The following is a 12,694-nucleotide window of genomic DNA, read 5'->3' as shown; positions in this document are numbered from 1 at the left end:
TCCTTTCATACTTTGTAAATTTTTTTATTTTTATTATTATCTCCTCCTTTTAAGCATCCCTTTAAGGGTGAAATGAAATCCAACCATTTACAGAGAAAATGATTTCAGAATGTACATTTGATTTATCCTTACAAAAAGTTCATTATTACTTGCTGTTTATAAATTACAGAGTGGAAAGGAGATTTGCAGATGCTCTTATTTTTTCTTTTCTTTTTGTTTTTTTTGGCAAGTCCACACATTCTTTTTCCAAAGCAGGGTGTTCTGGAGCCACTCCAGGGGCAACACCACCAGTAGGTCCAGGTCGATCCCAGGCTCAGAAGTGCTGCTAGACCACCTCCAGGATGACACTGCATCATTATCCCCACAGGAAGGAAAAACCAGTGGTTCGAATTCTTAAGAGTCTCAGAGCATTTCAGATCCCTTCTTAATCCAATGTATATAGTCCCCAAAGCTTTAAAATTACAGTGTATTGCATTAGAAATGGCTCTTCTTTCTTGGTATTGGAATCTGAGCCCCTCCTGTTACCCCCTTACTCTCCAGCTCCCCTTCTCTTCCTTCTCTTTCCATAACGTGAGTTTGTCCAATGTCTCAGATATCAGAAAGGAGGGGTTTGGGGAGGGTAGGGAGAACACAATAATGGAGGGATACAGGGTCCATTTTCCCACTCATTTCCCTCCTTTCTCGCCAAGGTTAGAGACCAATGAAGCCAGGACTAGTCATCCCTTCCTCTTCACCACCAGTGTTCACTAATCGCACCAGGAGTGACCCTGGACACGTGTCTTCACAGTGCAGAGGCATAGCAGCCATGGAGATTGCTGGCAGGAGCTGGGAGACAGGGAGAGAGCCTGGGGGATACTGAAGAGGGGAAGAGACACTAACAGCCCACAAGGACACACCAAGGTGAGCGGAGGGGGATAAATACCCTCCCTCCATCACAACTCACGTTACCTGGAGGACACAAAGTTTCCTTGTTTACCTGTCACAGAGACACAAAGAACAGGCTGGCCTGAGCAGCACAACAGCAAACACCTTAGCAGGATACAGGGATCAGAGAAAGCAACAGCAAGAGTGGGCTTGAGCGTGTCATCCTTCATACCAACCACACAGGCACAAAATCACCCTTTCTTTTCTGTCTCACACACAAAGGGGCAAAGATGTCTAACCTGCCCTACTCCCCCTGCTTTAGCAAACTCAACTGCTGCAGGTCCTTCCCTTCACTCAGGGCAGAGGAGGAAGATGGGTTCTCCGACTAAAGCCATGCATGGGCACGCAATTCCTTTTTCAGGTGGGAAGCACTAAGACAGGCAACAGAAGATAGGCAGGCAGAAAGAAATGCAAGGCTTGGGTGTGCCACTCACTACTTCACCTACTACCTGGCCTTCCTTTGCACCAATTTGAAGGTAGAAACATCTAGGGAAAGAAAAAGCACAAGGCTGAAGAGGGCTGCAGGAAAGGCTGGCGATGCATTCCCTCCTTCCACCAGAGAGTTTGCTCCCAGAGAGACAGCAGGTTTCACTGTTTATGGCTGCAACAACCCACAGACGTCAGGCTCTGGTTTTATCCAGCCCAGAGGCAGGACAGGGTTATTGGTCCTTCTCAAGCCTCAGTACCTGGTTCAGATAAGATGAAGGAGTCTCAATACTCAGAGTTCAGCACTGGGAAATGAAGATCTAACAGAAACCTGCCTCTTGCTTCGCCTTTCTCCCGCCTCATACACCCACATGCTTTTGGGTTCCCTCTTGTGGTGGTTGTCTGGGGGGTGGCTGTCCCCTCCATGCACTGGTTGCAGAGGTCCTAGTACAGCAGCACAGGCAAGGCTGAACAGAGGGCAAGCCACTACCTTGGAAAATTACTGTGCAAAAGTCAGCTTGCTGGTGTCTGTTCCTCCAGGGACAAAAAGGAAGATTTTTAATGACAAGCATTCTAGCTCCCTAAGGATAATAAACACAGGGCTAGCCAGACAAATTAGACAGAAACATTGACTAGTTTGGCCTTATATCAAAAAAATGTTTAAACAATTCTTGAGAAAGAGAAACAAAAAAGAATGCATTTCATCTGTAAAGCCCCTTCCTTCCACCACAGAGAAGTCTGGTTTAAATTTAATTTCCTTAGAGTAAGGAAGTGAGTAAGTCCAGAAGGCAGACAGGGCCAGAGTCCTACAGAAGAACCTGAGCATTGCTATTCCAGTAGGACCTTCTCCTCCAGCCTAAAGGGGCAAAAGGGAAAGACAAATCAGAGGAAGAAGAGGAGAATGATGGAGCAAATAATGGAGAAGACAACAGGCTGTACTTCAGGAATAGGAGTTGCAGATACTGCAGCTGTAGACTTATCTGAAACTCCCAAGAGACAAGGGCCATACCTCAACACTGAAAACATGATTTGCAGTGCACTAAAAATCCCTGAGGACGGCCATGCATGAGAAGGGCTGGTATTAGATGAGAAGCTGCCCCCACTATGGAAGATAATGAGGTGCAGTCCCAGCACACAGGCACTTCAGCCCCTGCTTCACAGGGCTCCAGTGATGCCAAAGCACCCATGCAAAGACTGACTTGTCTTTCTCTTCTGTCTCCAGCAAAGCCTGGCATTGGCCTTGTGTTACAATCGCTAAGACAAGGCAATGCCAAAGGTCCAAGAGCAGAACTCAGGCTCCCTCCTATGAGTAAAAATGAGAAATAGCTTCTTCCTGCTATACTTTTCAGCTGCTGAATCCTATGAGCTAACACACCTGCTCTCCTCCTGCTGTCCCCAGGGAAAGCACATTCCCCTTGTACTACAGCTTCAGTGGTACAGCTTTCATCTTGCTCAACACAGGCTCCTTCTTTCTCAGCTGGGTCCCCACTTCTCTACAGTCTTTCTGCACCCAAGACCTCCACACAGTTGCTTGGCACCAGGACCCCGTGACTATGACAAGAGTCCCTCCTGCTGCATCAACAAGTCTGGACTTAGAAGAGCCACAACTTCATTGTGGGAGAAGAGCATTCTGCCTAGCAAAGCTTCTCACTCCACCCAGTTCCCAAGGGGGCTTTCTGCCTGAGGGGAAGACACAACAAAAGTGAGAATGGTGATTTAAAAAGACAAAAAAACCCCAATAACAAGAAAAGAGGTTCCTTCAGTTCTTATAAGCAGGCATTATGGCACACAAGACATGAAAGGAGCTAAGATGAACTGCACCTCAATTTGATCAGAAAAAGACGTTCATCTTTACTCTGTTCCAGTCTCAGCCTTATTAGGCAACCAAGTTACTTTTGCTGACATTTTTCCCTTCTCTAGAGAGGGATTAGGAGGGAAAGAGAGAGCCGTGGATAAGAATGAAGCACAAAGGTGGCACATGCTGGACAACACAAGAACGCAGAGCCCTGGTGGAGTTAAGGGCAAAGGAAACCCTGCTTTAGAACAGCTGGCCAAAAGGGCCACTTCTTTATGCCAACGTTTTCCTCTTTCTCCTCCTCCATATGATCTCTGCTTGGAACATGAGTCAGTCTTTCCACTGCAAGACTGAGAGCAAGTTCATCATGTTTTTCACCCTCTACCTGCTACGGCCCAGGGTCTGGGCACCCTGTCAAGCCATCTGCTAAGGAAGGGTGGAGACATGAATCTGCCTCTTCAATGAACTGAATCAATCCAATACAACAGGCCAGATCCTCACTACCCATCCCTGGCAAACTGAGCAGACACCAGCCCAGAGCTGCAACTAGCGTCCTCCTAGATCCCCTCCCCTCTGCATGGTCCAGGCTGGATATGTGGGCTGCACACACTCTCTGGATTGCATGGTAGTCCCAAAACAGTCTCTTGGCCCCATGAGAATCTGCCCACGGCCTGTTTCTTCACGAGCTCACTCACACCCTAAGAGCAGACAGATGGATCCCGTGCCTTGACCAGCTCTGTTTCCCCCGCAACAAACTCAGAAGTTTGCCCTTCATCTTCTCCCTTTTACTACCCCATGGTAAGAAGGAATAGCCAGCAAGTGTAAGCAGCAACTCTGCAGCAGGCACTGCCTGTGGGATTGCAGAGGCAGCCAGAGAGGTATGCAACAGTCCGACATGTACAGTACTGCTATGCAGAGCCAATGCTATCCCTGGTCCTCTTGTATGACTTCCTCAAGAAGTCATCCATGCCAAGACTGAGTTTGCAGCTTCTGGATCCCACTGTTTCCTGAAAGCACACACAGCCAAGCCCAACTACGCCCCCTTCCCCCCCAGTACTGGTAACGAACGCCCACGTGCACATCAAACCCATGCATGTTAGCACTCATGCACATAGGAAACCATGCACTTACAAACACACACTCTCACCATCTGGTTGAGTGCCCTGCAGCTTATCCCAGCCCCAACTGAAGCACATACTGCAGGGAAAAACACTTTGGCTTCTGTGGGACAAGCCAGTGCAGTGTCATGGGGGCAGGGGCAGAAAATGAGTGGAAAAAAGCAAACAAAGGCCGGCTTTCTCCTCTGCTTCCCATCTGCCTGCTCCGGGACTGGTAGAGCGCTGGGACAACATACAGCCCAGATGCATTAAACCTGTAGAGGGGGATGCATTTTGGGGAGGACACCTTAGAAGCAAAGGATTTCCCTTCCCCAAAATACTCTCTGAATATAGAGGTATACAACAAAACAAAACAAAAAAAAAAGCATTCTGAGATGTTTCTGCACATTCACTCATCCAAAAAATGCTAGTGACACACATCAGACATGGCCACTTGCATCAGTTTGTGTCTGCTGACTCACATGCTCACTGAATAGCCCAGGCTTGCATCTGTGCTTGCTCCAACCCATGAAGGATGAGGGTGGATGGGAACAGTTGCCCACTCTCCCCACGGTACCCTCCCAGCCTCTCCCGGAGGAAAATCTGCCAGCTGGCTGCAGAGATTCTCTCCAGGCAGCAGGAGAGATTTGGAGGATGCAATAAAGTCTTTATGCTACTGTCAGAGTAGGTCTCCAACATCTCTCCTCCTCCTGCCCATGTGACTGAGGAATTCAGGTTCCCAGGCTGAAGGATGAAGGGAAAAAGAAGAAGGAGGGAGGGAGGGCAGAGACCCCAGAGAAATGGCACACCCTGCCCGTAAACAAAGGAAACAAAAGAAAGAAAAGGAACAGACGAAAACACCTGACTCTTTCCCTTTATTGTGAAGTTCTGAATTCCCACATGAGCCTGAGTCTCGTGGCCTCACCCAGCACCCTCTGCTTTTTGGTAGGGGTTCTCCAACAAGTAGCGGAACCGCTGGTAGTTCTTCAGCAGGTACTTGGGAGCGTACATCTGCTCCTTGGGGTCAGCAGGGGGATACTCCTGCGTAGTACCATCAAACCAGCCACCAGTCCGGATCAGCTCCCGGATATAATTGAGGTCTCGTTTATCCTCATAGTCACCCCAGCGGGGGAAGTCCCCATTCTGGGCTGACACCAGTTTGAAGTAGATCCCCTCAGGGGTGAAACACCAGGAGCAGTGCCAGCCAGCAAAGTGGAGGGGGCTGCCCAGCGACCACTGCACCAGGATATGTCCTGTGCTGTTCTCATACTGCCGAAAACCAGGCATGGTGTAGTACTCACGGCGTCGCAATCGTATCCCGTCAGTAGCATAGACAGCCTGGAGCATCCCCATGGTGCAGCCTGAGACCACCTCCAAGGTGCCTGGCTGCTTCCAGAAGAAGCCATAGAGTGACTTGCGCATGTGAAAGGCGAAGGGCTCTGTCCAGCCGTCATAGAGCTTGAGGAAGAGCACGCCATCACGGGCCGGGATCTCATCAGCATCATCAATGATGAAGACGTCATCCGGGCGCAGGTTGTGGAGGCGAGAGACGCCATCCCGGGTGAGAAAGGTACGTAGGTAGTCGTCAGCAATCCAGCCGTCCTGGCGGCCGCCGGGGGGAAAGTGGTCCAGAAAGACATAGAGCACCTTGTGGCGGATGTAGTCAAAGGAGCCGTTGAGGAGCATCTCGCGGAACTTGAGGGGCCGTGGCTCTCCATAGGCTGTGAAGTTTGACTCGCACACCACGAAAGCATCCACCACGTCACCCAGCTCGTGGAAGCGGACGTCCAGCAGGTCAAACTCGTGGTTGACGTTGATAGCGTTGATGACCCGCCGGGGGATCTCCCGAGGCACGAGGCGGTCCTTGGTGGGCAGGTTGGAGTACTGGACCACAGTGGGGACGCCGCAGCTGGGGCCGTGCCAGCCCGGCAAGCACACACACTCCACCCACTTGCGCCGCTTGGCCCCGCTGGTGCTCAGTGGCTTGCGAACCGGCCGCCCCGAGGCCGCGCCATCCGCTCGCTCCTCCAGCCGACCTCCCACGGGTGGTTTCTCCAACACCTTGGTGCCTGGTTTAAAGCAAATGCCACCAGCTTTGGTACGGACAAAGTATTCTGTTGTGTCTTCTGGCAGCACGAACTCAACTTTGTGCAGCTCTTCGCTGGCTCTGCTGGGAGGGAGGGGCTGGAGCAAGGGGGAGTGAGAGTACAAGGGTGTGCGGAGGAACTCTGCACCCCCTGGCTCAGGGCTGACCTGAGGTGTGACAGGGGCATTGTTCCAGAAGAAGCTGGAGACGAGATTGGGACTAAGCGAAGCCAGCTCCCTGGGGAAGGTGACATAGGAAAGGGCCTTGAGGAAGTGCAAGAAGGAGATGAGGCAGAGACCAGCCATGCAGAGAGTCAGAAAGAGCTTATGGCGTCTCATCTTCATCCTGTGGAAGAGCCATGAAAAGGAAAGTCACATTCAATAGTTACTGAAGTGCAAAAAGTTTACCATCGTTAGAAAAACAGGTTGGGGATGGCAGAAAGCTGGTCCAAATTCAGCATGCATCTTCAGATACTTGAATCCAGGAACTACTCCCCCCACCCCCTGCCATCTTCAGTGGGTCTTCTGCCTCAGCTATATTACACCAAGCTGAACCTCTGCTAGATCAGTCACAGTCTCATAAATCCACTGAGACAAGAAAGGCACTGGCAATGGGGTAGAAAGACAGGAAATGCAGAGTAACGGGAATTCATGATCCAATGAACTCACTGCACTTGGCAGATTTGTCCCCTATTCAATGACAGAAACAAAATGAACATAGACCTCCTCAGACTGTGCATCACCAGAGGGTTGGGGGAAAATGGAGAGAGAGGAGGAAGGGTGAGAGTGTGTGTGTGGGGGGGCATGGTTGAAACATGACCAGTATGAGAGAGGCAGTTCTAAAGGACCAAGACCATTAAGTCAGACTGCCAGAGGCAGCCTACGCTCCCCAGATTTTCTCAGCGTTTGCTCAACACACGCCCTAAAAACCCACCCTTGTTCCTAGGAAATGCTACCCAAGTTCACATGGGGAATTGGAAAACAAAAATAAAAGTTTAAGATCCTCTCACATTAACTCTTCTACCATCCTTCTCAAGTCCTCTATATCTCCAAATGTTGCCCTTTGCCTTTCATTTTCTGTGCACCAAATGCTGAGGGTTTTTTGCATCTGAATTCAAGGTGACTAAAATAAACACCTCACTGTCTTTGCTGGTACTACTGTACCATCATGATGGATTTGTGTCAGGCCAGGAAGAAGCCAGCAGTGCAGAATCCTTCCCTCCAAACGCCACAAAATATTGCCTTCATCCTTCCTTACACTACCTCCCCACCTCCAGCCCAGGCAAGGAACACAGCTGCTGTCAGGCAGAGAAGTGATTGAAGACTACAATCCAGAAAAAGGACAAAAATAAAAAAAAATAAGATTAAAAAAATCTAATCTCACACAATGCTCCACCAAGGAAAAAGGAGAAAAGGTGCTCACCATATGCTGTTTAGGGAAAGGAAAGTTGGGGTGAAGCTAGGCATGGCAAGATCATCCAAGAGCCCTTTGCAATCCACAGGCTGTCCTTTGCTCACTGGAGCACGAAACCCTCCCTGCAGTGACAGGCAGAGGCAGAGATCCCCATGCACACAACATGTACCACTTTGCTCCCTCCACAACATGCTCCTCCCTATGGTGGCTCTCTGCCCCCAGCAGTCTCCCTTTCTAGGGCCAAAGTTCCCGAGAGACACCACACCTATAAAGCTTCCACATGGCACATAATGGTGCCAGCAATGCCTTCATAGGAGGTAGTCCCTGCTTCTAGGAGCCACAGGGGAGCTGCCCCACACCCCCAGCCCCACAGGCTGCTCCCCTGCCTAAGGGCTCCTCAAGGCTGGCACATGGGCAGGTTGTGGGAGCAGAGGGAAGAAGCACCCAGCCTGCTCCCATCGCTTCAGAGGGTATTAAATAAGACACAGAGCACGTTTACTGATTAACCTGAGGGGAATTTAATACTAACGTGAAAAGCCATAAAGCATTTAGACAAACAGGAACCACCCAAAGGAAGGCATCTGGCTCTCCACAGATGGCTCTGACAGAGACTTTGGTAGAGGGGTTGTCCACAGTTGTATCTCACAGCTCAGCAACAAGCATTTCTGGACACTTTGCAGTCATGTTTTTAGTGAGAGTAACCATCCACTGACATTGTCCCTGGCACTCAGGTGGCATGGCAAAGAGTCCCACCTCAAGTTCTGACAGAAGGACTGCAAGCCTGAAGCTGGTGGTAAAGTTACAGCACGGCCATGGGAGAGTTAAAAATGAAAAGAAAAATAAACAAGGAAAAAAGAGACAGCTTAATTCTATTGTTTAATGTTTAGTACTGGGTTTGATATACTTCGACACAGCACAGGTCAGTGGCAGGGCAGGGTGCTGGCTCTGTGCACCCCCGGGAGACCATCTCGTCAGACAGGTGGGTAGGGAGGAAATGGTGGCTCTCCTCAGGGGGCTGCACCAGGGCAGAGCCTCACCTGCACCCACCCAACACAGCTCCACAGCCTGACCTCACCCACCTGGTCATGGCCCACCTGGTGGGAGGTCACACCTTTGTGGTGATCCAGCCATGAAGGGGCTGGATATTCTCCAGTCAAAAGCCATAAAGAATCATCTTGGGGCTTGCTGTCAAGCTTCATGGGAGAAAAATAAGGGGCTGCAGAAAACCCCAAGAGCATCTCATGTCCAGGATTTTTTTTTTCCTGAAGTCTCTACTAATGTCTCACAGAAGCAGCAAGATCACTTGGAAGACAGAGGAGTATTCAGTGCCTTTCCCTTGCATGTCACCAGCTTTTGCTCTGTGTTGAAGTGTGGGGAAGAGAAGGGCACTAGAAGCCAAAAATACTAAATCAGCCGTGACTGGCTGTCAGGAGAAAGTGTCCGCCACTGGTAAATGAGTACAGCTCATGTCCTGTGCCTTCTCCAAGGCACTACTTCCAGACATCAGGTTGCTGAAACCTAGGCAAGATAAATGGCTGACCTGCTCCAATATGGTAATCCCAATGGCTGCCAGGTAACACTGGTTTCGCTCCAGTTCCTACAGGACACACAAATGCAGGGCAGCCAGCTTCCTCTGGGCCAGCCCAGGACTGAGGGCAGGCGCTGAAGGAATTGCATAAGGCACATCATTTTCTCAGATGGCTGTAATGCTCTGTGTGCAACAGTAAACTCCCAGACAAAAAGCCATAACTCTTGACATTCAACAAACTGCTCCATTTTCTGAGATGTAGTGCACCGTGTCAACATAGCAGGACACATGGTTTTAGGAAGCAAAGCATATTTTCCTCACTTGACATTTGCATACATCAGTATCTGTCAGGCTCAGCACACGGCTCTGCAGCCCTTCACCCAGTGGCACAATGAGCCCTGGGCACAGCTGTGCTGCCTCCCCTGCTATTGCCACCTGTGCCTGGGAGAGCCAGGCTGGTGTGCACAGCCCCTGCAGCTCTGCCAAAGCAAGCTGACCCTGCAGTACCCTCTGCTGTTCCACTGCTGACATGTCCCAGGAGGCCATTTCCACTGCTCGAGTGGGAACATGAACATATTTCCTATCCCCTCCTAAAAGGAGGGGAAGGAAAGAAGCAAGGTGTGTCCTCTTCAAAATCTCATCCCTGGGAACCACCTTCATTCTCACATGCCAGGGATTCCTCTGCCAGGGAGTGGAGAACACTCGTGCACCCTTACATGAGTCAAGAAACTAAATAACATCAGTCACGTATCCCTTCCCATATCTTCCGATCAGCCCTGCAATGAAAGATGTGTCTGAGTGGTAGCTAGTCGGAGACAAAGGCCAGCAGAGAAACTGTTATTACCCCCCCCCACCAAAACATTTACATGTGGTGGAAATGAGAAAGGAGGTACCAGTCAGAGAGACATCTCAGTTTGTCATAAAGGAGCCCAGCTGCTCTAACACAAAGCAGCCATCAGTTACCAGGAACACAGAAAACAGCACGACAATTTTGAGTGAGGAGAGGGAAAAAAAAGTCAACTTGATCTCCAGGAGAGTGATCAAGTTGCTGTCAGGTTAAAAACAGCAGTATAAGAAAAGCTTTAATGTTCAAGTAGAAGAAAAAGCCAGGAGTATGGACAGTCAGCTCTATTAAGACAAAGCTCTTTCTTTAAGAAACACAAACTGCTTCAGCAACACTCAGTTCTGGCAAGACAAGCTGAAAGCTTCTTTTTGTAAGGGATCCCTTTGATATTTCTGTGTTTAAAGTTCTGTGTCTACCATGCAGGTGAAGGGCTTTCAGAGAAGGAGGAAAGCTAGAGGTCGTACGCACATGAGTTATCCCCAGGCACCTGTTAGCATTTTACTTTGCCATTATATCAAGTGACCGGTTGATTTATACCATCCTGAAATCATATACTTATTTTTCAGGAAGCCAGAGAGAAAGATATGCACCGGTAAGTACTGGCAGTTCACCAGTCCTAATGCTCTCTTCTGGAGAACACTGGCAAGAGGCCACTAACAAGCTGCTGGATGCATGCTATGCCACACTCCATCTCATTAGGGCATGGAATGCAAGACTCCTTAGACTTCTCCACAGCTCCTGTGGAGAACAAATCAGAGCAGAAGCTTCTGTTTTTCCCCAATACCAAAATGCTCATCTCCTCAGCCTAAAGTTATCCCATAACACCCATGCAGTAACATATTTGCCCATCACTCAGACACTTCAACACAAAGCTCTCAATTCACAAATGTGAATTGCTTTCACATGGTAGATTAAAATCCAGTATGACTTCCATCCTCCAAAGCAAGGGCCCAGCTCTCTCCAGCTAGAGACAAATGGGACAGTGCTTCAGAAATGCAGAGCCTATCTGCCATCCCCAGGGAACAGAAATCTCAACAGGCATCAGAGCCACAGTACTCTAAACGCTCTTAAAATATCAAGTTACTTTTGTTCTGCAAACACTCACTGAAGGAGAAACTATAAAACTTGTATTTGTCTATGACCAAAGCAAGCTCAGGGACAGCAGGACTGTGCTTTGCTTAATGGTAGGAAGAGAAGATTATCATACAAAAGCTGGACAGCAGAAAAAGCGTAGAGGAGCAAGATGTACCAGAAGGTAGCTAGGGCTCAGCACTTCTCTCATGTGAAGGATGCCATGGTGTTTTCAGGGACAGCAAGCTATGAGGACGTTAGCAAGAAGTTCTGGCAGAGTCACAGCACAAGGTGGTTTGAATGTAAGCAGGTCCATATCGGCTTCCCTTCACGTTTCAAGGACAGGATACAACATTCTCCCGTGACCTTCACCAAGAGCTGCTGCCCACAGCACTAATGCAAAACACCAATACCTCGTGCTCTGTATTTCCTTTGCAGCTTTGAGACAACTGACCACAAGGTGCCACTGACTTGCTGACAGCCCAAACAGCTGGAGCAAGCCATCCAACACAGCCTGACCTTACTTAGCAACTAAGGCAGAGTGAGGCTCTGTAGTGAGCACCTTCCCTCCATTTCCACAGGGAGGTGAGCAGAGATATAAGGTGACCACTCAACAGGGTGCCACCATAATTCCCAGAGCTGCCATCCACACACCATTAGTAGGTCTCATCAAGCCAGGAAGAAAACTCGATTGAAGAAGAAAAAAAAAAAGACAGCTAAAGGGTGCATCTACACAAGACTAAGGTGAGGTTGGCCAGGGAAGGCTAATAACACAGTGCAAACAAAGGCATTGCCTTCCCCTTCCCAGGGAAGGCAGACACATTATGTAAAAGTCAACCACAAGACCTTGCTAGGTCTCAACAGACCAGCAACATCTATGGTCAAAAAACAAACAAATCAGATGTCTCTTCTACACATTCTTCTAGGAAACCCAAGTGCTCCACACCAGCTGCTACCATCTGCTGTGTACAGAAGCTAAGATGGATGCAACACAAAGCCTCCAGTCTGTGGCTGCTCACCTCTTCAACTCTAGAAGCACAGTACCTTTGGACTCCACGCTTTCCACGGGCTTTCATTGTTTCAACTGTTCTCTCAAGTGTCTTGTCCTGATATTTAGTTATTTGGTTATTTTAGATGCCACATCTCCAGTCTCAGCAAGGCAGCTGCACGCTGTGGGACAAAGCAGCTCTTAACCCTCTCCACAGAACACACAGGACCTGGAGGTAAAGTGGTCTTTACTGACAAGACTTTGGCTCAAGACTGATCTTCCAGAAATCAGCAGATTAGACCAGCATCCGAACACCTTCAGAGTCCATTATAAAACCCTCCACTCGAACAGACTGTTCTTACCGTAGCTACCATAAAACTAATAGCAGCATAATTATATAATTCTCCAACCCCCAGTTTAAAAGAAGATCTTCTCAGAGAAGACTAGAAAACACTAGTGAAATCCAGTAATGGCCTACGAGACACCAATTTAATTTTATCCAAGAAGTACTTGGACATCACA

At 49.0% G+C, this 12,694-nt stretch overlaps 1 protein-coding gene across 1 annotated transcript; it reads right to left on the bottom strand.

Annotated features, from left to right (window-relative positions):
• Positions 1-7,767, bottom strand: MGAT3 (mannosyl (beta-1,4-)-glycoprotein beta-1,4-N-acetylglucosaminyltransferase). Its single transcript, XM_018080639.2, has 2 exons — positions 7,751-7,767; positions 1-6,673 (listed from the first exon to the last, which is right to left on the bottom strand). Exon 2 carries the CDS (start codon positions 6,670-6,672, stop codon positions 5,164-5,166), a length of 1,509 nt encoding a protein of 502 aa, XP_017936128.1. The 5' UTR covers position 6,673; positions 7,751-7,767; the 3' UTR covers positions 1-5,163.
• Positions 7,768-12,694: the final 4,927 nt, after the last annotated feature.

The sequence above is a fragment of the Manacus vitellinus genome, unplaced genomic scaffold (assembly GCF_001715985.3).
Source record: "Manacus vitellinus isolate BGI_N305 unplaced genomic scaffold, ASM171598v3 scaffold_5_pilon, whole genome shotgun sequence".
Lineage (NCBI taxonomy): Eukaryota > Metazoa > Chordata > Aves > Passeriformes > Pipridae > Manacus > Manacus vitellinus.
This window is presented reverse-complemented; position numbering and strand designations above follow the sequence as displayed.